We start from the raw sequence: 26,204 nt of genomic DNA, 5'->3' as shown, positions 1-26,204 counted from the left end.
TTAAAAGTGGGAAGAAAAATATATGAAGAACTCGTCCAAACCAGTAAGAAAAAGGGCAGACAACCCAATAGAAAAATGAGCAAAAGAACAGGCAGTTCCCAAAAGAGGACAGAATGGGCAATTAACATATAAAAAGACTATGACCCTCATTAGTCATTAAAAAATGCAAATTAAAATCCATATTGCTATACCACTATACAAAGTGTAGACCTAACCGAATGCCTAAAATGCAAAAATTGAGACAATGCCAGTTTTTAGTGGGACTGCGGAGCAATTGGAATACTTCAGAACCACTTTGCAATATCTACTTAACCTGAGCACATGCACACTCAATGACCTGGAAATTCCACTTGGAGGTATGTACTCAACAGAAATGCATACACATGCCGTCAAAAGACATGTTCAAGAATGTTTATTACAGCCCAAATGTCCATCAGTGACATAATGGGTAGAGTAAGATATCATGTCATAGATTATTACACAGCATTAAGATGAACAAATGACAACGGCATGCATGGGATGGATGGATTTCACAAATGTAATATTCATACAGAGGGCACATACTGTATGATTCAAAGCATATAAAGCTCAGAAATGGATAAAACTATGCTATTGTGTAAGAAGGCGAGATGAGGGCAGGCACCATGGCTCATGCCTGTAATCCCAGCACTTTGGGAGGCCGAGGTGGTAGGATCACCTGAGGTCGGGAGTTCGAGACCAGCCCGACCAACATGGAGAAACCCCGTCTCTACTAAAAATACAAAATTAGCCGGGCATAGTGGCACATGCCTGTTATCCCCAGCTACTCGGGAGGCTGAGGTAGGAGAATTGCTTGGACCCAGGAGGCAGAGGTTGCGGTGAAAAGAGATCGCGCCATTGTACTCCAGCCTGGGCAACAAGAGCGAAACTCCATCTCAAAAAAAAAGAAAGAAAAAAGGCAAGATGATGGCAAGATATTGGGTAGGTTTTTGACTGTAAGGGGGATTCTGGTTTAGTGATATTCTGTTTCTTGGTCTGGGTTCTAGTTATTCAATTCATGAAAATTCATCAAGCTGTACAGTTATGATCTATGCGCTTTTCTGAATGTACATTCCACTCTAATAAAAAGTTTGCTTATAAAAGCAAAAAACAAAAGTACTCTGCAAGTTTTTGTTGAAAGTATTTGCCAGCCACCAAACCATTTGTGTCCTTAGTTCTATCACAACCTTGGCCAAATGATTTCTGTCCAGTGAGATAAAGAGGAAGAGTGAAGTGTTGTTGTCTAAAAGAACCACTTCCCACAACATGAAATCCAACCACACCCACCTTCGGGAGCCCACCCTGTCTGCCTAGAACATACCTCTATTTGCCCATAACACCTCCGAGCTCTCTCGGGCAGGGACGACTGTGTTCTTTGTCTCTGTGTTGCTAAAATATATATTTATTGAATGAATGAGTGAGCGAGTGACCACACTCCATTCCATTCACACTTGAGAAAAACCCAGCCAAGTTAGGGAAGGTTTGAGATGGAAGGATTTCCACTTTCTCTCCCACCCCTCCCTCCTTCCCTATCTCTCTCTCTCTGTCTCTCTGTCACTCTCTCTGTCTCTCACTCTGTCTTTCTCTCTCAAAAAGCTTTCAGGAAGAAATAATTTAAAAAGCAAAAGCTAGATTACAGAACCTTTTCATTTATATGATCAAAAGTGAGTCCCAGGTAAAATCAGCAGGGGATTTTAAATTAAGTGGTTTTTAATAAACTTACTTTCTGTTGGATTATGAATAAGAAGAGAACTCTAGTGCTTCAAAGCAGAAGGGAGGAAGGTTGCGATTCTGAGGGTGATTTTCATCAGCATTTCTGAGATGAGAGTCTGCGCGCTCCCCAGAGCCTCCTGCTGAGCAGCTGCGCTGTGTCCATAGGATTTCACTGGTTCAAACCAGCAAAGCCTCAAAAACCACTGAAGGACTAAGGAGCAAATCTTCATTTTCACGTAGTGGATCCTGCATTAGAGGTGGAGAGCTGAGGAAGTGCAGACCGAAGCCAGTGAGGACTCAAACTGAAGGGACAAGCAATATCCTATTAGATTCCTGGGGGAAAAGGGGCAAATCGTTCTGACAGTGTTGGAAGCCGTAACCACCTTTGAGATTAACTGTGCACACTGATATATCAAAACCTATTTAACTTTATTTAACCCTAATCAATCATCTCCTACACTTATTTAACTTATTTAGCCCTGCTTCCACAACATTTACTAGCATCCTACAGAATGCTACATCATACACTGAGAAGTACTGAGTTTAGGAATAAAAGGTTTCATCTGAAACTTCCTCTGAACCTCATTCAAAGGAGTCATCCAGGCACTTTGGTCCCTACTTTCTCCTCCTGAGCCAAGGAGGTATGTGGTCTGAATTGACCAACCCAATTCTAGCTACATTCTTGTAGCTGGCCTAAAGAATGAAAACAGGCCAGGGAGGGAATAGTGGCAGAACCTTCTCTTAAACAGTTTTCATAATGCAAGCTTAAGGCATTCCCCTTTGCTAAAAAAGTTTTAAAGAGTTCTTGCCTGCAAGTAGTCCTCTACATGCTATGAAGTTACTTGGATAGTTTCAGATGCAGAAAGAAGGGAATGTTCCTACCATGCAGGAGGGAAAGTTGACATAAGTTAGCTCTGACACAGTGTCCTGAGTTGAATATTTATTGGCTCCATCCGGTTACCCACTATCACTAATCTTGGATCAGGCCCTACCCTAGGCCTACAGCTTCCTTTTCATACAGGACTGTCCTCAGGGAAGCCCTAGTTTTCCTGGCCTTTTTTTTTTTTTTTTTTTTTTGAGGCAGAGTCGCTGCATCACCCAGGCTGGAGTGCAGCGGCGCGATCTCGGCTCACTGCAAGCTCCGCCTCCGGGGTTCACGCCATTCTCCTGCCTCAGCCTCCCAAATAGCTGGGACTACAGGGGCCCGCCACCACGCCCGGCTAATTTTTTTTGTATTTTTAGTAGAGATGGGTTTCACCGTGTGTTAGCCAGGATGGTCTCAATCTCCTGACCTCGTGATCTGCCAGCCTTGGCCTCCCAAAGTGCTGGGATTACAGGCCTGAGCCACCATGCCCAGCCCTTTCCCGGCCTTTTATAATGATTGGGATCTTCCCAGGTTTTCACAGAGGCAGTCTGCTTATGGCCTGTGGTCTTCTCAAAGTCCTTCAAACATTTACTTACTGCTCCTCCAGGAGCTACTCTTTTGTTTTGGCTTTAGACCCCTGATTCAGCAAAGCCTCACCGTATTTAGTTATGAGCATGTAGATACACACACACACACACACACACACACACACACACACACACACAGACACACACACATGCTCCCAGGAGGCAACATGGTATGGTTGAGACCACAAATCAAAGAGTGAAATTAATTTTACCACACGTTAGTTATATGGAAGCTTTAGTTTCTTCATCTGTAAAATGGAGGTAATTCTGTCTACCTTAGTTTCTTCATCTGTAAAATAGAGATAATTCCATCTACTTTGCAAGTTTGTCATAAGAATCAGAGGTCATCTGGCTGGGTGCAGTGGGTCACACCTGTAATCCCAGGACTTCGGGAGGCCGAGGCATGCGGATTACGAGGTCAGGAGTTCGAGACCAGCCTGGCCAACATGGTGAAACCCCGTCTCTACTAAAAATACAAAAAATTAGCTGGGTGTGGTGGCACACGCCTGTAGTCCCAGCTACTCAGGAGGCTGAGGCAGAAGAATCACTTGAACCTGGGAGGCAGAGGTTGCAGTGAGCCGAGATTGTGCCACTGCACTACAGCCTGGGTGACAGAGCGAGACTCTGTCTCAAAAAAAAAAGAATCAGAGGTCATCTAAGTTAAGTTCCTTCTCTCTAGTATACATCAGTTGCTTGATAAATAGTAGGTATTATCATCATTGTCACCCTTTTTAGCTTCTCTTTTTTTTTTTTTTTGGCAGTTGCAGTGGCAAAAAATAATGTCTAGCTCATAAAATAGCATTATTCTCACTTTCCTCTCTGCACAGATACCTACTTTTCTTTCCCTGCCATCTTGATTACTGAGCTGTTGCTAAAAAGAAAACGTTGCCCTCTGATCCACAGATGAAAAGCCCTGCTGCTTGACCAGATGTTCATGAGAGAATCCTTTGATTTTTAATTTATTTATTCATTTATTTATTTAGCGTTGGTCTCTGTGCTCCCAGCACAACAGCTGTAGGTAAAGTGCTGCGGGTCACGTGCATCCCAGCCAGCTCCCTTGACAGTCCTTGTCAAATTTAAGGCATGTTGCCTCTGTGCAGAGCACTCAGGGGCAAGGGGCTTGCTCCAAGCTCCCAGACCCCGACGACAAGGATGGGAATGGGAGAATCAGGCAGCAGCGAATGCCAGGCAAAGGCCAAAGTCAAGCTTTTTGGCACCACCTTCCTCCTGACAGCAGAAAAGCAGGGTCAAAAGTCTGATTTGGGGCACGCATTCCAAAGCCAAATCCATGTTGTTTCAGCTTAAAAGGCTCCAGTTTCAAATGGAACCATTTTCATAACTTGAAGCAGTAGTCACTTAAAAATCCTCTTTCTACTTTGCACACGTGCACATAATTTATATTAAATCCAGTGGGAATTAGGCAGGTTCAGTGAGGGATAATTAGACACCTTAATGAGGAAATGTATAGTTTCTGTAACTGTCATTTATTAAGCTTTTATGTACCACTTCATATTTTGAAAGCACTGCACAGCCATTAATTAGGATATTTCCCCAGCCCCATAGGAGCAAGGTCAAGAAACAGAGTTCTGTTTCTCTTGGAAATGTTGTTTCTCAAGTCTTTTATGACCTGAGTGCAAACTCCTAACCTTTGAAGAAACTGGCAGATTGTCTTATAAGCTCAAATTAATATGATGATTATATTTAACATCCTAAACAGACTCATTAGCTGCTTAAGAATACAATTTAAGCTCATAATTTTCCATACAGTGGATTTTCTTTCCTTTATTATTATTTGTTTTCTTCCTGTGGATGTATCTCTTAGCTGCCACTTGGAATAACCTCAAGAGATCTCCTAAGCATGCAGGCTGTGACACTATAAGCCAACTATTTTCAGAACACTGAGAAGGCTATGGGCCTGGAAATGTTTGCAAATATTGCAAATATTTCAAGTTGTCCAGTACATTTCACACTCACGGGAATTTTGAAGATTATTTGAATAATCAGTGGGTTACAAAGAAAAATGATTTACTAGGTGTGGACATTAATTATCCATTAATAATTCCCACTCCAGCCCTGGTGGACACTCTTCCACTGTACCAGATACTTTAAAGATGCCATTTTTCTTGTTTTTGTTGTTGTTGTTGTTGTTTTTAAGACAGTCTCACTGTGTTGCCCAGGCTGGAGTACAACGGGGCGATCTCGGCTCACCACAACATCCGCCTCCCAGGTTCAAGCAATTCTTCTGCCTCAGCCTCCTAAGTAACTGTGATTACAGGCACCCACCACCACGTCTGGCTAATTTTTGTATTTTTAGTAGAGACGGGGTTTTGCCGTATTGACCAGGCTGGTCTCGAACTCCTGACCTCAGGTGATCCACCCTCCTCTGCCTCCCAAAGTGCTGGGATCACAGGCGTGAGCCACCGCACCGGGCCCCCATTTTCTTTTTTGTTCCTCATAATCACCTTGGAGTTAATGTGGGATTGTCACTATATTACAAATAAGGATCTGAGGCTTAGAAACACAGTGACTCTTTTCAAGAATCATATTGATATTAAGCAGTGATATCAGGACTCAGAGCCAAGAGTGTGTTTTCCAAGTCCACTGCAGTTTTTTCTTTTTCCTTCCCCTTCTGGGATAGCTACAAAAAAAAAAAAAAGAAGAAGCTTGTGTTCCCAGAATTCATTCTGCTGTGTCACTCTGAGGATGTGAGGATATTGGTTATAGGAATAACCTGTGGTAGGCTGGGCACGGTGGCTCACACCTGTAATCGCAACACTTGGGGAGGCCGAGGCGGGTGGATCATGAGGTCAGGAGTTCAAGAGCAGCCTGGCCAACATAGTGTAACCCTGTCTCTACTAAAAATACAAAAAATTAGCTGGGTGTGGGTGGGCACCTACAATCCCAGCTACTTGGGAGGCTGAGGCAGGAGAATCACTAGAACCCGGGAGGCAGAGGTTGCAGTGAGCCGAGATCACGCCATTGCACTCCTGCCTGAGCGACAGTGCAAGACTCCGTCTCAAAAAAAAAAAAAAAGGAAATAACCTGTGGATAATTATAGATTTATGAGCAAAGACAAATGTTTTCATCCATGCTAGACAACTTTATGCAGCCTTTCTAAAATTTTCTTTTTTGGGAGAAGAGGGGGACATGGGTCATTACCTTTTGAGGTCTGCAGTTCAAATGTGGTGGACAGTATTTGCTACCTGCTAGATATTCAGCAACCCATTCCTTTGAAATCACTGTCCTAGAGAGAGAAGCCTGTCTGGTTTGACCTTTGTTCTTCCTGTCTCTCACTTATATAACCTTTTTTATCCTTAAGTTTCAGTGTAGACATCATTCATTTCAAGATGCCCTTCCCCTAATGCTTCCCCTGAGACACAGTCAGTTTACCTGTACCCCAGCTCCCGTAGTTCTTCCCCACCTCCCATTTGTCACAGTGCTTTGCATTTTTGTGATTACCTGTTTCTCTTCCCTGTCAGGCCTTGCTCCCTGAGAACAAGGACTGTGTTTTAAAAACTTCCAAGTCCCCAGTTAACTAATGAATAGAACCAAAGCAGGTGCTCAAATAAAAAAATTTTGAAATGAATCATAGACGAAATGACTTCTGAATGCAGGACCTATGATTAAAAGTAGACAGAGTCAGCTGGGTGTGGTGGTTTACACCTGTGTTCCCCGCACTTTGGGAGGCCAAGGTGGGCGGATCACTTGCGTTCAGGAATTCGAGACCAGCCTGGCTAACATGGTGAAACCCCTTCTCTCTTAAAAATACAAAAAACATTAGCCAGGCCTGGTGGCGCGCACACCTGTGGTCCTACTTACTCAGGAGGCTGAGGCACAAGAATGGCTTAAACCTGGGAGGCGGAGGGTGCAGTGAGCTGAGATCGTGCCACTCACTGCACTCCAGCCTGGGCAACAGAGTAAGAATCTGTCTCAAAAAAAAAAAAAAAAAAACACACAACAAAAGCAAACAGAGTCCCCTCTGGTTTGGCATGCCAAGAGCAGCTTGCCTGTGGCCCAGCTGTGGTGTCTGGGAGCCCTGATTCCCAGGAGCCCACATGAGCCTGTGTCAGCCGAGCACACATGTGACATTCATGTTTAAGAAGAAGCATGGTCTTTAAAAATGTCTAGGTACAAAGAAGAGCCACCCATGGGCTCTGCTGGCACAGGAAGCACAGGGTCTTTATTAGTTCTTATGTTCTAAGATAAACAGGGCAGTAGGAAGCAGTTGCCAGCACTGTGACATTGGAAACATCACCTCCATCCTCAGCACCTCTGTTCCCACATCGATGCAAACTCAGCAGTCAGGACTAACCAGCCCCCCTTTCTAAGAATGTTGTGAGATTAGAGGAGGCTCAGGAAGCTGAGAGTGAAATTCATAAGCTTTGTGACATGTTTGCTCATGAATGTTTTTGTCTGCTTTGGATTCTGATTCTTGGTTGAATCGGGGTACAGAGAGCGGTATATTTAGTAAACTTTCTGGAATTCCAAAGAGAAAAGCAGCCTGAGAATCAGCTCATCAAGTTCACAGAGGCAGAGGTTGTGGTTGTTTTATGGCAGAGTGCCAGTTTTCCTGGATGAAGTGGTCTGATGAAAGAAAAGAAAATTAAATTATGGCGAGAACCAGATGGTCTGGCCACAACCAAGGGGTTATAGCTTGTTCTGAAGACCACCCTGAAATACTGGAGGCCTTTGATCTTGTGAAATGGCAGGATAAATGACAGCAACATTTTAGCTTGGTTTTTTTTTGTTTGTTTGGTTGGTTGGTTGGTTGGTTGGTTTTTGAGACTGAGTCTCACTCTGTCACCCTGGCTGGAGTACAGTGATGCAATCGCGGCTCACTGCAACCTGTGCTTCCCAGGTTCAAGTGATTCTCCTGCCTCAGCCTCCCAAGTAACTGGGACTATAGGCACACACCACCATGCCCGGCTCATTTTGATATTTTTAGTAGAGACAGGGTTTCTCTATGTTGGCCAGGCTGGTCTCAAACTCCTGACCTCAGGTGATCCGCCAGCCTCAGCCTCCCAAAGTGCTGGGATTACAGGCATGAGCCACTGCGCCCAGCTAGTTTGGCTTTTCTAAAACAGATTCTGTTGCAGTCACTCTCTTGCTCTACATCCTTGTCTGGCTTTCAGTTGTCCTCAGTAGGACTTCCCAACCACTGTGTCACACATGGGTGACAAGTGCCAACAAAATCATCTCCTGGGCCTTGGGGATACTTTGGTAGGGCCTGGAGCCTCTGAAACCCTTGGATCAGCCTTTCCAGCCATAAGCAGCTTAACTCCCAGTGGGTTTTAAGAATAGCATTTTCTCTGTAGGAAACAGCATAAACATGGTTGGAACGCACCTGTGTTGCATAGATACGAGGCTCTTCCTGATTTATTGCCTGTGCGTGTGTTCAGGCGTCTGTCCTGGCATTTGCCTAAGCCTGCTATTGAAACTGTCTGGCCATGATACACTCTAGTTCTTGCGTAGCCCAGTCTTGTCATGCATCTCCTGCCTCCGTGCCTTTGTCCATGGTGTTTCCTCAGACAGCTTCCCCAACTGCCTCACCAAGTCCTAGCCCAGGCCACCCAGGCCTCCCTCCTGTGAGCTCTCTTCATAAGCACTGCATGATCTCAGTGTTTGCAGTCATCACATTGAATCCTAATGATGTACGTGTCTTATGTGTGTTTCCACAAAAGGGCCTGGCAAAGAATGAATGTTACACCTCCAGTAAATATATGCTGAGTTAATATGTTGAATAAAGCCCATGAGATTGGCCAGGCGTGGTGGCTCACGCCTGTAAAATCCCAGCATTTTGAGAGGCTGAGGTGGGTGGATCACCTGAGGTCAGGAGTTTGAGACCAGCCTGCCCAACATGGCGAAACCCCGTCTCTATTAAAAATGCAAAAAATCATCCAGGCGTGGTGGTGTGTGCCTGTAGTTCCAGTTACTTGGGATGCTGAGGCAGGAGAATTGCTTGAACCTGGGAGGCAGAGGTTACAGTGGGCCGAGATTGTGTCATTGCACTCCAGCCTGGGCAGCAGAGCAAGACTCTGTCTAAAAAAATAAAAAAATTTAAAAAGCCCATGAGATTGGTGAAAGTAGTGAAGCAAAATAAGTACAAGTCTATTTCTATAAATTCACACATAGTAGCTACTCAGTAAATAACTGTTGAATGAATGAATAAAAGAAATGTAAAAGGTGTTTTAAATTTAGAATCTGTGGACTCAGTAATGGCTGACTGTAAGAGAAATGGAAGATGGAGTAGTTGAAGATGTTTCAAGACAAGGAGCGCCTTCAACACGGCAATCCCGGTCCAACTTTGGAAGCTACACCCTAGCTAAGCTCTCGAGACATGAATCAAGATTAGGATATTTATTGCAGCATTGTTTATAATGGCAAAAACATAGTAAACAACCAAAATGTCCTTCAGGAGAGGAATGGATAAATTGTGGTATATGTATAAAATGGATGATGTGATTACAGTGACTAAACTAGATAGGAAATACTAACATAGTTAAATCTTAAAGACATAACAGTGGGTGAAAAGGCAAGTTAGAATAGGAAATACGCAATCCAAAACACACTAAAAATACCATGTGTTATTATGTGCATAGAGGATAAAAATATAAAAACAAGCCTAGAAATAAAACACAGACCCCTGGGAATACTGGCTGCCTTTGAGGAAGAGAGGAGGTAGAATGAGATGAACTTTAGATTTATCTGTAATGCTTTAATTTTTTAACAGTAAATGTGGCAACGTATTATAATAACCATTATATCTAGGTAGTGGGTATTCATTATATTAGTTTGTGTGCTTTCCTATTGTTTTGAAATAGTTCATAATTTTAAAAATTAAAGTCACACAGAAGAAAAGACTGGCTAACAGGGAGGATGATCCTGCATCTCTGCATTTAGTCATCTGTTTTAGACATTCCGACTTTTCAGGCAACCTGGCAAATCACATCTGCCAAGTCTCACACCATTTAAAAGCATCAGTTCTCAGCTTGGTCACCAGAGACTCATAGGTTTATCCTGGACCTCTCTAGAGGCTTCAAAAATGTGCATTAATATATTTCATCATTGTTTCTAGCTTCCCACCATCCCCCCCCCCCCATTTTTTTAATACATTGGAGCGTCTATCCAACCTAATTATAATTCATTTTTGTAATAAGATTAATGAAATTCTTTCTTTTTTTTTTTTTTTTGAGACAGAGTCTCACTCTGTTACCCCCACTGGAGGACAGTGGTGCAGTCTCAGCTTACTGCATCCTCCGTCTCCTGGGTTCAAGCTATTCTTGTGCCTCAGCCTCAGGAGTAACCGGGACTACAGGCGTGCACCACCACACCCGGCTAGTTTTTTTGTATTTTTAGTAGAGATGGGGTTTCGCCATGTTGGCGGGGCTGGTCTTGGACTCCTGACTTCAGATGATCTGTGCACCTTGGCCTCCCAAAGTGCTGAGATTACAGGCATGAGCCACCACACCTGCCCGCCCTTTTTTTGTTTTTTGTTTTTTGTTTTTGAGATGGAGTCTTGCTCAGTTACATAGGCTGGAGTACAGTGGCACAATCTCGGCTCACTGCAACCTCCGCCTCCTGGGTTCAAGCACTTCTCCTGCCTCAGCCTCCTGAGTAGCTGGGATTACAAGCACACACCACAATGCCTAGCTAATTTTTTTGTATTTTTAGTAGAGACGGAGTTTCACCATGTTGGCCAGGCTGGTCTTGAACTCCTGACCTCAAGTGATCCACCCACCTTGGCCTCCCAAAGTGCTGGGGTCACAGGTGTGAGCCACCATGCCCGGCTTCATTCATATTTTTGACTGGAATATATTTTCTTAAATCAGTCACCAGTGACTTACATCACTGTATTCTCTTGGTTTGTAACTTTGTAAATGTTTCTTTTCTTTCTACCGCCCCCCACCCCCACATTGTTTATCTGAGTAAAACAATCAGATAATACATTTATGGTGAACAATTTCCACTGTGTACCTTCCTCCCCAACTCCATATTCAGTGACATGACATTGCTAGCTTGAAATTAGCCATGATGGGAGTGTTTACACCTTGACAATTGGCAAATGCTACAAATCCGGCCGTTTTTTTCCCCCAGAGAGCTGATGGTTAAACATTACCAGCCTACCACAAGAGTGCTCAACAGTTTTCTGAGCTGTGCAGGGCAAGTAGCATTTTTCTCATTTAACACTCATAGAAACTGAGTCAACAAAAGACAGATCTTGACCTGAGTCCCATGGCTTCAAAGTGACATTGCTGGGGCTCTAGTCTATGTGGTTGAGTGGAAGAAGCACTGGCCTTGGAATCACGCAGATCTGAGTTTGAATCTGACATAGCTACTTTTGAACTGTGAATTGACAAGTGTCCGATTTAGCCCCTCAGTTTCCTCACCTATAAAATAAGGATAACAAAATCTATCTTGTAGAGATCTCAGGGAACATTAGGGGAAATGATATGTGATGTGCAAAAAACCTAACAAAGCACAAAGGACCTATGCAGCAGATCTAATTTGTCCTTCAGACTTACAAGTTCAGATCTCTGTGTATTAGCCCATTCTTCCCATAGCCATATAGATACTATTTTTTTTTCAACTCTACCTGGCCAAACACCTTTCACTAAATGGTGAATATATCTTTTCTCTAAATATGTGCCACTGGAATAAGTAAAGAGGCTTAGAGTTGACATTTGTATGTGATTTGGGGAAATCAGTTTCTTTCCTAGAGTCTTGGAAATGCAGGTGCTAGGTTTCAACTAAGATCATTTTTCAACTGCCTTGAGTCTTCCCCACTGACCATTCTGCTGAGCTAAGCATCCTGAAGAGGATTGATTTGGGGGCCTCTGGGTGCTACAGTTCCACCCACCAAATTGACTGCAGTGGCCTGCAGGGAAATTCTCTCGGCTTTTTGTGTTCTGTGCTCAGGGCTTTTTCTGCTTGCTCTAACTGACCTGATGGTAGATAGTTGCTTCTCAGCCATTCAGCTAAGCCTAAATGTATTTTTCTTTTTTAGATTTTAACTGATGTATTTATTTTTTGCCTGAATAATATGTTTAGTTGTTTTAGCTTCTTTTTTTTTTTTTTTTGAGACGGAGTCCTGCACTGTCGTCCAGGCTGGAGTGCCGTGGCACGATCTCAGCTCACTGCAACCTCCACCTCCCAGGTTCAAGTGATTCTCCTGCCTCAGCCTCCCAAGTAGCTGGGATCACAGGCATGCACCACCACACCCAGCTAATTTTGCATTTTTAGTAGAGATGGGGTTTCACCATGTTGGCCAGGCTAATCTGACCTCAGGTGATCCACCCACCTCCCCTCCCAAAGTGCTGGGTTTACAGGCATGAACCACCACCGCACCCCGCTGTTGTTTTAGCGTTTTAAAAAACACAAAAGGATATAGACAATGGGAGTTTCCCTCCCTAAACAACCCTCCATTCACCCAGGTCCCTCCCGCAGAAAGTAACCAAGAAAAGATATCAAGGAAGAGGAACCACCTCTTATTATTAGTTTCTTATGAGCTCACAGGCTTCTGGAGCTCACCTTAAAGACCCAGCGTGGATGGGCCAAAAAGACCCTCTTGAAATCAGGAAGACTGAGACAGGCCCATATGGCTTGTCAGTAATCGTCAAGCAAATTGGCAAAGCCATACCCAGAATAAAGTCACAGAGGAGCTGCTTTTGTGTGTACGGATAAATGGTATACATCGTACAGATTCCACCTATCAGCTCAACCTAGGTAGGTGGTCATATCTCTGGGGAAAAACACAGGAGAGAACCTAATGTCTATAAGGAATGTGCTCTCTATCCAGTGCAGAGCTAGAATCTTTTTTTTTCATTATTGTGGTGAAATATACATAACATAAATTTACCGTGTTAACCATGTTTAAACGTACAGTTGAGTGGCATGAAGTCCATTCACATTGTTGTGCGGCCAGCACCACTGTCCATCTCCATACAATGCTAGGCTCTCCCTGCCCTCATCACTTATTCCTTACAACAGTCCTTTGAGGCCTGTATGACCAGTCTCCATATAACAAGGAGGTCTCAGAGAGATGGTTTCATGTCTCCTATCGAGTAACTGGGAGGTCCTAGGCTTGAACCCAGGTGTATTCATCTCCAAAACAGGTGCCCCATACTGTGGAGCCTCATTGGAAGAATTTTTAGAGGGAAGACTCATCTGCAGCAGTGAATAGGCCTCTTGTCTGCATAAGACAATCATCCCCGAGAGACTGTGGCTGTGCTGTGAGTAGGTGTGCCTAGCTCTCCATCTTTTTTATTTTTTAATTTTCTCTTTTATCCTGTGCTGTCGCCCAGGGGTGATCCTGTTACTTCTGGATAAGCTGCGGAAGATGAAATGGGAGCAGATGTGGAGGCTGACCGCAGAGAGGGAGCTCATGGGCATGCTCTCTACATCCTTAGCTGACCAGGTGAGTGGCCAGGTTCGAAGGTGCAGCTATTCCTGAGTGCGCTTGGTGCTGTTTCTCAAAGAAACTTAAAAGTAAATCGGTCTGAATGGTTTTCTACGTATTGTGTGACTCTGTGTGCTCTGATACAGCTGCCTTATTCTTGTCAGTCTAAGACAACAGCTCAACTCCTTAGTGCCTTCCCTTTGTTCATTCATTTGTTCATTCGGCAGACTTTCGCTGAGTACTGTGTATACCAGGAGCCAAGTTCAGAAAAAGGATGACAGAGATAGACGAAGGATGCAGCACTTGCCCTCATAGAGCTTAGCGTCTACTGATGCAGACTCATAAGTAGATGTCGGTGCCCTCTTCATCACCAGGTGGAGTGCACAGGGCCTGCTCTCTGGGACCCCAGAATGCCACAGCATATTTCCCAGGCAAGGTTTCACTGGCCTCCCTGGCAAATAGAGTCTAACCTTTAACCTGAGCCTTTTGCTTAGATGCTGTCCTAGTGTCCCTTTACTCAAGGGAAATGCACTTAAATAGAAAGAATAAACTGCAAGGAAACCACCTTGCTATGCAGGAAGCCTCAGAAACTCCTTGAACTCTACCGAACTGTTAGCAAATATTCATTTTTATTATTTTATTTTATTTTTGAGGTGGAGTCTCGCTCTGTCACCCGGGCTGGAATGCAGTGGTACAGTCTCGGCTCACAGCAACCTCCACCTCCTGGGTTCAAGCAATTCTCCTGCCTCAGCCTCCCAAGTCGCTGGGATTACAGGCGTGTGGCACCACACCCGGCTAATTTTTGTATTTTTAGTAGAGATGGGGTTTCTCCACGTTGGCCAGGCTGGTTTTGAACTCCTGACCTCAGATGATCCGCCTGCCTCAGCCTCCCAAAGTGCTGGGATTACAGGCATGAGTCTCTGCACCCAGCCAACAAATATTCATTTTTTAAAAACCCATTCCTCATTTCGACATCCTAGGAAAGGCACAGGGCTCCAGTCTGACTTTGAGTCTACCAGGATCACTCATTTAAATTTTCATCTTCCTGTGGCACTGGTAGCTGTCTTCAGGCACAAAGATGATTTCTCTGAGTTTTCTGCATTTCACCCTTTCCTTTTCATCCAAAGAGCCAGCTCACTCTGCATGTTTTTGTTCAAAGTGCAATTTCCTGGTTCGTCGAATGCCTGCAAAGTTTCATAATACGGAGGAAACAAGAAACCCTGCATAATTACTTTACTATTTTTTAAAGTATTATTATTCAGTATTTCCCAAGCAGCCAGAAACTGATTTCCTTTTTCAAACATGAGATAGAGTATAATGAATGAGTTTAAGAAAAAAAATAATACCCAGGTAGCTGTTTTAAACCTGAAGGGAAAATCGTCCACCAGCCTCATATTTCAAGTCGGGTCACAGTAACTTGAGCATGTCCCCCAAAGCTAGCAATTGTATGCCCGTGTCCAGTGAGGATAGTTTATTCAGCCATCTTCTGCCACGAAGGCCCATAATTCACCTCCCGGCACCACCTGTCAGCAGCTAGTTAATAAGTATGGCCTGGTGCAAGAGCTTGGAGAAGAGCCCAAAAAAGGTAAAACCTCCCTAGACAAGTCAGGGTTGGATTTTGAAATGGAGAGTGCGTATCCTGGGCACCATGGCCTGCAGAAATCCAAGGAGCATCCATCACTGAGTCCACCGCAGGCCCCAGGAAGCACTGCTGAAAGGGAGGATCTGTAATTTGTCTCAGTCCCTGAATGAGTGGGGCTACTTGTCATCATGCAGTTTCCTCTCCAGGAGGCTCAGGATGGATAACACAGGGCTCCTGCCTAGGAGGCCAGAGGGGAAGGAGACTTCATTTTTCATATGCCAGTGAGGGTAGGGAAGACACCCCATGTCTGCACATGTGAGCTCACTGGATAGGGCCTTATGAGACCAGCAGGACTCTGGAGCTTCCAGTCAGCCTGGGGCATTCCCCCGTCTCTATCCAAACATTATTGCTTGGTTCCTAGAGATAACAGGCAAGAGAGATGCCTCACAGTGCGAGCCAGCCTGTGTTCAGAGCAGGAGGTTCAAGAGAAGCCCTATCACAGGGGATGCAGTGCCTTGAGAGCCAAAATGGGCAGCTGGACCATCTGACTGTCTTGACTGTGTCTTTGGCTTTCATCCCCCAGGATATTTTCAATGCCGTCATCAAACAAAACCCCTTCCTTGTGTACCAGCTCCCCTGCTTCTGGAATGTGCAGCTGTCAGACCACACCCGCTCCGAGCAGTGCTACAGAGACGTGTCTGATCTAAAGGTAGGGTCAACACAGGGACATCCCTGGAGGTAGGGTGAGGTGGGCTGAGAGGACCTCCCAGGGGCATGGATGGCTGGGAGATTTATGTGCAATGTGGTGAGAGAGATAAGGGCACAGGAGAGCAGAATGAGTATGCTTTTCATCTTTGTGGGGTGTTGGTTTTTTTCCACCCTTATTTGGGCTTTCTGGAAAGCCTAAAGCCTCCTGGCATAAGAACCAGCTTGTGTGGTTATTATTCTTGCCATCTGCTGCTGGCTCTTTTGGTTCATGCCAGCTCCCGAAATCTATTCATTCAACTCAAGCAAAAACATTTATTGAGGGCCTACTCTGTGCCAGGTGCTGTAGATGTGGATGGGAATAATTAACCTGCTTCCAAGTCATGTATGACTTGGAGGAGGAGAGAACTGTGCAAAGAAGTAAGTATTTTAAAAAGGACAAAGTGCTATGACAGGTGTGGGTGGGTGAGTGGGGGAGATGCAAGCATAAATGTCTCATTCTTCCTCACAGAGGGGGGACAATGACAGAAAAAGCCTTCATCACCACTCTGTAGGTACCAAACACTGTGAATGAACCTGGCTATAGAAAGAGGAAGAAGACAGGGTATATTAGTCATCTACTGCTATAGATAATGCTGCCTAACAAGCTATTCTGATAGTGGCCTAAATCAGCAACCATTTGTATAGTTGGTGAGTTTGTAGGCTGGTTGGATGGTTCATTTTTTTACTGGTTTAACAGAGTATTTGTGGTCAGCTTCAGATGGGACAGCTGGTGACTGGGGCAACTTGGATGTCCTCTGTCCCCTCTGCAAGCCAGTATGGTGTTTTCTCATGGTGAGGCAGAGGTGGCAGAGGAAGCCCTAATACACAAGAGGAAACCTTGAGTCATTGTTGCTAATATCCCTCATTGGCCAAAGTAACTGTATGACTAAGCCCGTATGATTACTTTGAGTAAGGAGTGTGAGTTAAGGAGTGTGTTAGAATTCCCTCCCTACAGTGGAAGGAGTAAAGAATTGACCACAACTATTCAACAGAACGAAGATTTCAACGCAGGCCTGTCTGACAGCAAGGGCTTTTGCCTCTCAGGTTGTATCACAGAGGTTTAGATACATGCATCCTTAAAGAATTTGTTCCATATAAAGTTTATATCCATTGCAAGTTTTAAAAAGGAAAAAGGATTGCAAAGCTAGCTTTTCTAATAAATTAGTCTTTTGTACCTGGCTTCTGATCCATGTCCCCATGGGGGTATTATGTCTTATTTATAGTCATAACGCATGTTAAATGTGGTTTTCTGCTTTTCATTTGTTGCATATCGTAAGCATTTTCTGGTTGAGCCACATGGTGTTAATGAACATCATATCCAATAGTTAGTCTGTTACCTAGCCACTCCCTTGACCTTAGTTGTTTTCAAATTTTCATAAATATAAATTATATCTTAATTAACAGCTTTGTCCATGAAGCCCTTCCATCCAATATTGTTGTAGCTTGCCTTTCCAGGAGTGAAATTATAGCATTAGAAAGAAAGAACTTTTTTTTTAACTGCACTTGAAATTTATTTCAAAATATTAGAAAGGATTTAAAACAGAGGTGCCTGCAACATTCATTCCTTCCATCGGCATTTATTCAGTTCCTTCTGTATATCATGTGCTTGTTAGAAATAAGGAAAAGAGAAGAAACAGACAGGAATATTGTCAAGAATATCATGGATTAAAAAGTTTGGAGAGGGGGATGAAATAAAACCAACTGTGCAAAGAACATGTAAAAATGCTGGATTAAAAAATGTTTTACATGCTTTGAAAGCGTAATTGATCGGTTCATAAAGCAAGTAAAGAAAGCAAAGGCCAGAAACAATGACAGAGTGAATCCAAAAAGATAAGCAAAGAGCAACTGAATGTCACCTTTGCCCTTGGAAGGGATGATCACTAGTGGCGGGGAGCCTGGTTTAAAGGTGAGCCTGGTATTATAAGAAATCTATTTAGTCTTTGTCCCTGGTTCCTGGAACAGAGCTCCTAAAACCCTTGAAATTTCCTGAGTGATAAGAACAGCTTTTATTATGTATATGAGCCCCTTTGGGTTATACCTGAGTTTATGCTAATGAGGTATCTTAGAGTAGGGCCGCTAGAGAGCCTCAGGATGGAAAGACCAAGTGATTAGAGGGTTAGAACTTCCCCACTGATCAATTCCCACCTACGAGTGAGAACATGCGGTGTTTGGTTTTCTATCCTTGCGATAGTTTGCTCAGAATGATGGTTTCCAGCTTCCCTACAAAGGACATGAACTTATCCTTTTTTATGGCTGCATAGTATTCCATGGTGTATATGTGCCACATTTTCTTAATCCAGTCTATCACTGATGGACATTTGGGTTGGTTCCAAGTCTTTGCTATTGTGAATAGTGCCGCAGTAAACATAGGTGTGCATGTGTCTTTATAGCAGAACAATGAGAACACTTGGACACAGGGTGGGGAACATCACACACTGGGGCCTGTCATGGGGTGGGGGAGAGAGGAGGAATAGCATTAGGAGATATACCTAATGTAAAGGACAAGTTAATGGGTGCAGCGCACCAACATGGCACATGTATACATATGTAACAAACCTGCACGTTGTGCACATGTACCCTAGAACTTAAAGTATAATAAAAAAAAAAAAAGAAAGAAAGAAAGAAATCACTCAGCAAATATAAAGCTTTGCCTGTGTGACTTCTTTCGTAAAATAAAGACTTTACGACACTCAAAAAAAAAAAAAAAAAACCTCCCCACTGAAAGTTCCATGGACCTCTGGGAAGGCAGGAGGGTGTGCTAGAAATCAAGCTCTTTAAATGCTCTTGAATAACAAGATTTGATGAACTTCTGGGTTGGTGAACACTATTGTTGCTGCAGGGTGGTGTGCCCAGAGAAGGCATGGAAGCTCCATACCCCCTCACCCCACACCCCCATATTTTGCCCTATGTACCTCTTCTCTCTGGCTGTTCCCAAGTTGCATCCTTGATAATAAGCTGGTAAATGTGTTTCCCAGGGTTTCAGGAGCCATTCTAGTAAATTATGGAACCCAAGGAGGGGATCATAGGAATCCTTGATTTACAGCAAATCTGTCAGAGGACAGGAGACTGGGTTTTGCAACTGGCATCTGAAGTGGGCAGCCTCGTGGGACTAAGCCACTAACCCATGGAGTCTGATGCTTTTGTCAAGGAGGTAGTGTCACTGTTGTATTAAATTATAGGGACCCAGCTAGTGTTGAAGAACTGGTCATTGTAGGAAAATAACCCCACAATATCTGGCATCAGAAGTCTTCTGTGTGAGAGTATAGAAAAACAGTGGTTTTTCTCAATAGGTAACTGTATAATTTATTGTTCAAACAAGCGAATGCTATCATGGGATACAGAGGGACAATAGGCCAACAGGCAAAACATATAATTATTCTGTTGAAATACTATACACAGGACCTTAGGCCCACAGGAAGAAAGACCTCACATAAAGGCCTCACATAAAGTCAGGATCCACAAAGAGTATTATCCTCAGCAGATAAACAGTTAATAAAACTCAGAGTGTAGAAGAAGACAGTAGAGGTTGTTGTCTGTTTCATCCTTGGTTTTAGGTAGAATGAGGGAGAAATGTTTCCTCTGAGATTTTATTTTAAGCGTATGCCCATATTATTTTGGGGGCTGAAATTACATGTGTGGGAGCAAAAATGGGAAGAAAAAAATTAAAAATTTGCCAGGCACTTGGCAGAAACTAACATAAATCTGATCTAGAAGAATATTCTTGAAAACAAGTCTTCAGAATTTTTTAGGGGAAGTTACAAGGAAAGCAAGGTTCTCAGTTAGGAATCACAAAACACACAAGGAAGTAAGCTACCCTGAGAAAGTGCAAAAACTGAAGACTGGAGTTAAATCTGAAAGACTGCAAATATTGGACTTACCAGATATAAAACATAAGTATTTTTATTACATGTAGAAATAAAAAATGAATATTGAAAGTAGGATGAAGGAATAGTAGATTCTCAAAAAATGAATAGCCCTATTTGGATTAAATAGTATTTTTAGAAGTGAAAGATATGATTATTGAAATTAAATGGATATGTTAAACAGCAGCTTAAACACAGCTGAAGAGAGAATTAGTGAACTGGAAGAGGTATAAGAAATTACCCAAGATGCAACACAGAATGAAAAGAGATAGAAAAACTGAGAAAGAAGCAAAGAAATTGGGATATGTCTCATTGGACTATCAGAAGGAGATAATAGAGAAAATTGGAAGTGAGGCATATCTTAAGTATGCCAAGAAACAATAACAGGTTGTATACCTAGAAGAATAATCTTTCATGCATAAGATAACAAAGAGAATTTTCTGCAAACATGCAAAGAAACTTCTAAAGTATTGTCAGCCTTAATAATGAAGAGATCCTCTCTAAAAGAAAATTATATTTATTCTGGAATAGTGCATTGCAATGGGAATATACATGCCATAGCAAACTATGTGCATACCCAGGGAGGCAAAGGAAGATAAAGGTTTTTAAAGGAAAAATGAAGAGGATTTTATAATTGTTTAGAGATAATTATCTTTGGCCAAAGGATCAGTAACAAAGTTGACACCAGTCCAAGACTGGACAGGCAGTTGCTGGGCAGACGTGCCTGCAGAAGTTTTTATTTTGTGTGTGTAAAGTTACGATGGCATTTGTGCAAGATTGTGGTTTTCATGGAGTCTTTTGTAATCATTCTTGTTATCAGACACTTGTGGAAGAAAAGCCTCTTTCCATGGCCTTCCTGGTTCTATTTGTCAGGGTTTTGTTAACACGAATGACTCCATTTTTATTTTGGCAACATTCATATTTCACACTTTTGATCAAGATGTTTCCCCAAAAGTGTTGCTGTTCAATCATCCTTTAGTTAGGTTTTCATGTCTCTCAGTGCCAGGATGGACCTCTCCCAGGTTTCTGGTCTTGTTTCACGTTGGAGAGAATGAATGGCAGCTAGGAGTCAGTGTCAAAACCTTTTTAACCACATTTGAGCAATAAGGAAGTTTAAGTGGGGTGCTCCTAGTCTGTCTACTTGGAGTCTGTAATTAAGTTCAATTTTGTCTGTTCCATAGGCATATGTTACCATCTCAAAGTGCTGGGTTAGCATTATACTGTTAGGATTTGTACATCTGTAAAAAATTTGAACAAGTAACAGATACAAAATTAAAGAGAAAAATGCAAAGTAAAATTAATAGTGATGTGACAAGAATAGTTTGCATAAGGACTTTGAGCAATAAACCTAGGCTTTAAAGACAACCAATTGAATAAACAAAATGACCATTATCCTACCAAGTGAAAAAGGTAGGCTTTGTTACATCATTATGATATAGAGCCTTGTTCTGACATCTTGAAAAAAAGGTGTCTACAGCATGAAAACAATCAACTCTCGTCCTGGTTTGCAGTTTGAATGTCTCTGGTAATGGCATGGGACAGTTTGGTGAACTTTGTGTGGCCCAGACATCAGGCACAAGACTTGTTTCTAAAAATTCATCTAGTTTCATCTTATAGGGCTTCCAAAACAGAGAAATTCCCATTTGTGGTAACTCCATAGAAGAAAGTAGGATTGTAGAAATCTAGAAGAGTTCTATAGGCAAATAACAAATAGCAAATTGCTCTATAGGCAAATAACAAGAACTTGAAAACAGTGCACACAGCTACCATCTAATAACAGGTGTATTCTAGCTTTCTTTAGAAATATAACTCGTGTCCGCATTTTTTTCTTTAAATCATAGCCATATGGGAAATTTTCTATTTTGTTATCATTCTCTTTTATTGATGGGCATGCAGTGAGTGTTTCTTGGAAATGGCCAATTTTTATTAAAATATTTCTGGAAGAAAAAAAAGAACAGAAACATAACTTTTTCTTCCTACGGTGATATTGCCTTTTCCAAAAATAGAGTAAGACAAATTTGTTTCTAAAATAAATTTAGTTTTTATCAAATATTGCCTGCAAGAACAGTGATTTGACCACATAGTAATCTCAGATTTAAAAACCTTTCAAAGCTAAGCTGGTGGCAAGTGCCTGTAGTTCTAGCTACTGGGGAGGTTGAGGTGGGAGAATTGCTTCACCCCAGGAGTCTGAGGTTACAGTGAGCTGTGATTGTGCCACCGCACTCCAGCCTGAGTGACAGAGAGAAACCATGTCTCAAAAAAAAAATAAAAAATAAAGATAAATAAAAATAAAAATTTCGTGAGGTTAATAAGATAACCCAAGACAGACTTTAGGTTATACTTACAGTACTAATGTTCCTGGACCTGCCAGGAATTGACAATTTTTATTCATCTACTCTAAGGCTGAGAACCCTAGAAGTCAAGCAGTTTATACGTATTCTCAGATATGACATTTCAGTCAAAGCCTTGATGATATAACCAATTGTTACCATTACATCCTGCTATAAAGAGAGAGTTAATTTTTTTTTTATTTTTAGGAGAGACAGAGTTTCACCATGTATGCCAGGCTGGTCTCAAACTCCTGGCCTCAAGGGGTCTGCCCACCTGGCTTACAGACATGAGCCACTGTGGCAGGCAGAGAGAGCAAATGTTATTGAACTTGTATAAATAACCATATCACCATAAAAAATAAGAATACTCACAAAATCTCTCCAAACTTTGGAGAGATAAAATTGGAAGAAAAAGGAAATGCTTCTACCTTGTTCACAAATATATAGTTTACCAAATCGTTGTGCACTATAGACAGCTTAGGGAAGAAAATTTCCTTAAATCTGGAAAACAAAACATTTAAGTGAAGAACTAACAGTGTTTTAAATAAAAGTCAAAAACATTATCAGTTACTTAATCTCATGCAATTTATTTTTGTTCTGCTTGAGCTTGATTAGTAGTTTCATGAATTCATGTTTCTTCATTGGAGTTCTCAAACATTTGCATTTAGTCCATTGATCTTAAAGTTTTTATTAACCTATATCTAAGAGTACTTGTTAGAGTCGCTTCCATAAATTTGATTGCAAACGCCTTTAAAGAAGAATTCAAAACAATAGATGTGGATAAAAACTTAGAATACCCATGGCTAAAAATCTGATGGGAGTTCATTATAATAAGCAATTAACATGGAAATTTAGTTATTTTTGTGCCACACAACATAATGTCTAGAATTTTAACTAATGTCATATTAGATTTTTAAGAATTTTATGTAATTTGGGTAGATACCCATAAATGTAATGCAAAGAAGGTCTAGTATCACTTATTATTTGACAGCATTTAGCATGCAGTTCACAAAATAAGACTAATCATTTAATATTTCTACAAGATGAGAGATACATTCTTTGAGACTCTCCAGAGTCTCTGGAAAATCCAAAGGTTAATTTCAGGTCAATAAAACTTAACTTAGAATTTTGATTCAGGGAAACCTGCCAAAGATTTTAAAAGGTTGAAAGCACTTGATAAGAAGTTACTGTGAAGTAATGGTCATTCATGTAACCAGAGTGATTATCAAAAGACGATACAGAAACTTACGTGGAACCTTAGTGCTTTCAAAACTCCATTTTCCTAAGTAATCAAATACTGAATAAAGATAACACAGGAAATTATATTGATAACATATAAAATGTTTGTTTCTTAGGCCAATTACTAAAAAGGTGAAAAACAACTTCGGCAGGTTGATTGCTTCTCCTTGTGAGAAGCCAATGTGTAATAGATAACCAGGTAGTCGACCTGATGAAAAGGGTACTTGAATTTAATCTGACATAGAAAGAATGAGTCCAAGATTAGGAATGTATACCATATTATACAGGAATGTAAACAAGGAAACTAGCACCTTGAGCAGGGGAATACATGGCCCTTAGTAATAGCACAGGAAGTTTCCTGGTTACATGGGATAACTCAGACATGTCAAGAAAAGCCAAGAGTACAAAATCAAGGTATACTGGTGGAAAACATTGCCTTTGTAGGCCTTCAAGATAAACTTTTTTTTTTTTTTTTTTTTTGAGACGGAGTCTCACTCTGTCCCCAGGCTGGAGTGCAATGGCGCGATCTCGGCTCACTGCAACCTCCACCTCCCGGGTTCAAGTGATTCTCCTGCCTCAGCCTCCCGAGTAGCTGGAACTACAGGCGCATGCCACCACACCTGGCTAATTTGTTGTATTTTTAGTAGAGACAGGGTTTCACCATGTTAGCCAGGATGGTCTCGATCTCCTGACCTCATGATCTGCCCGCCTCAGCCTCCCAAAGTGTTGGGATTACAGGCATAAGCCACCGCACCCAGCCCAAGATAAGCATTTAATGGACAAGCCATAATAGCAGAGTTAGAACTGGGGGAAAAAAAACAGTTACAGGAAGGAATGGAAAAAGGAATGGAAAACTTAAAGGAGAGAGTTATCCCAAGCCTTCTCAAGGGTAGAAAGAGGAAGAGCAGAAGGCAATGATGTATGACCTGAAAATCACATGCAGCAAGATATAGCAAAAGTTGAACTTCTGAGACATGAATCTGAAAAGCTTCCAGAGGAAACCTCTGCCTCAAGAAGTGAAATTACCATTCTAAATGAAGAAGACAGCATTTCTAACCCAAAACTAGGGAAATTAAATGGATCTCAGGAAGAAATTTTGCAGAAATAGAAACTGCAGTTCAGAAGATGGCAGTTAAACAGATTTCAGAATTAAAAATTATAATCTCTTATGGTTTTACTAAGAGCAGATCAGTACTTCAAGAAAACCTTGTTGTTCTAACATAGGGGATGAAATTTTTAGTTTTGTTTTAGTGTATTTTTAATAGCAAAGCTCAATCTTTAGGAAGGCTTATAAATAATTCCCTTCTAATTACAGGCAGCTTGATCACACCCACAATTTCTTTTATAAATTTATCCTTCATAAACTTTATCATGACTTACTCAGACCTTTTACAACATGCTTAAACTTTCTGCTTTGTCCTTTACTTTCTCTTTATTAAATAACCAGTCATTTTACTTTAAGACAAAAATTTACCACATAAGATTGTTTCTCATAGGAAATGCTCTTTTCTTTTTAACTATCCTTACCAAAAATACATCCTTATATCCATAACTTTCTTCATATTACTCTCCTACTTACGGATTCCTGTCTGTCTTGTTTCTATTTCCATTCTAAATATACTTTTCGAGGCAACCTTTAAGTAACCTCTGAACTAGACAAAATTATTCTATTTTCTCAGTAAGAAACATGTTTTTATGCCTTGTAATTTCATTCATCAAAACACATCTTATTTTGGTATACTTTGTGATATGATTTGGCTGTGTCCCCACCCAAATCTCATCTTGAATTGTAGCTCCCATAATTAACACATGTTGTGGGAGGGACCTGGTGGAAATAATTGAATCATGGGAGCAGTTTCCCCCACAAATTTCTCATGGTAGTAAATAGGTCTTACGAGATCTGATGGTTTTATAAGAGGTTTCCCCTATTGCTTGCTCTCATTCTCTCTTGCCTGCTGCCATGTAAGACTTGCCTTTTGCCTTCCACCTTGATTGTGAGGCCTCCTCAGCCACATGGAACTGTGAGTCCCTTAAACCTCTTTTTCTTTATAAATTACCCAGTCTTGGATATGTCTTTATCAGCAGCATGAAAATGGATTAATACACGTAGTATACAGAATTATATATAAATTAATTAGGATTTTATTCTTAGTAACCTTAATTTCTAGTGAAAACCTAGGAAGCCAAAAATTTTGTCACATATCAGCATTTTATAATAACTATTTTATAACTTTTAGAAACATGTTTTAATAGACTCAAATATATTTAAGAAGCCAAAAACAACTTATATTTATGTTCAGCAATTTGTTCTTATTTTTATGGAAATGACCCAGACATTTGATGAGTGTTTTTTATTTAATGTAACATAGCATAACCTTATGATTTTAAAGTACATGAAAAGTTATTTTATAAACATTTATTCCACATTCCATTTATTCCAAATGTTTATTTTATAAACTTTTTTTTTTTTTTTGAGACGGAGTCTCGCTCTGTCGCCCAGGCTGGAGTGCAGTGGTGCAATCTCAGCTCACTGCAAGCTCTGCCTCCCACGTTCACGACATTCTCCTGCCCCAGCCTCCAGAGTAGCTGGGACTACAGGCGCCCGCCACCATGCCCGGCTAATTTTTTGTATTTTTAGTGGAGACGAGGTTTCACCGTGTTAGCCAGGATGGTCTTGATCTCCTGACCTCGTGATCCGCCCACCTTGGCCTCCCAAAGTGCTGGGATTATAGGCGTGAGCCACCGCACCCGGCAAACATTTACTCCATTTACATTTACCTAATTTACTGATTTTTAACAATTCACCTAGATTACTTATGAAAACTGAAATATTACACAAAGCGAATCATCATTTCAAGTTATTG

The 26,204-nt window shown here is 41.7% G+C and overlaps 1 protein-coding gene across 6 annotated transcripts in view; it reads left to right on the top strand.

Annotated features, from left to right (window-relative positions):
• LARGE1 (LARGE xylosyl- and glucuronyltransferase 1) overlaps positions 1-26,204 on the top strand; it is an 852,160-nt gene that overhangs the window by 521,926 nt on the left and 304,030 nt on the right. For all 6 annotated transcript variants that reach the window (XR_010111820.1, XM_003821498.6, XM_003821496.5 and 3 more), the window contains 2 exons: positions 13,485-13,597; positions 15,745-15,870. Coding sequence is in view for 5 of the 6 variants with exons in the window: in XM_003821498.6 (XP_003821546.1) it covers positions 13,485-13,597; positions 15,745-15,870 (239 nt within the window). In the remaining variant the exon portion in view is untranslated. The remainder of the gene's footprint in view (positions 1-13,484; positions 13,598-15,744; positions 15,871-26,204) is intronic.

The sequence above is a fragment of the Pan paniscus genome, chromosome 23, assembly GCF_029289425.2.
Source record: "Pan paniscus chromosome 23, NHGRI_mPanPan1-v2.0_pri, whole genome shotgun sequence".
NCBI lineage: Eukaryota > Metazoa > Chordata > Mammalia > Primates > Hominidae > Pan > Pan paniscus.
The sequence above is the reverse complement of the archived record's forward strand: the minus strand, read 5'-3'. Positions and strand labels throughout refer to the sequence as shown.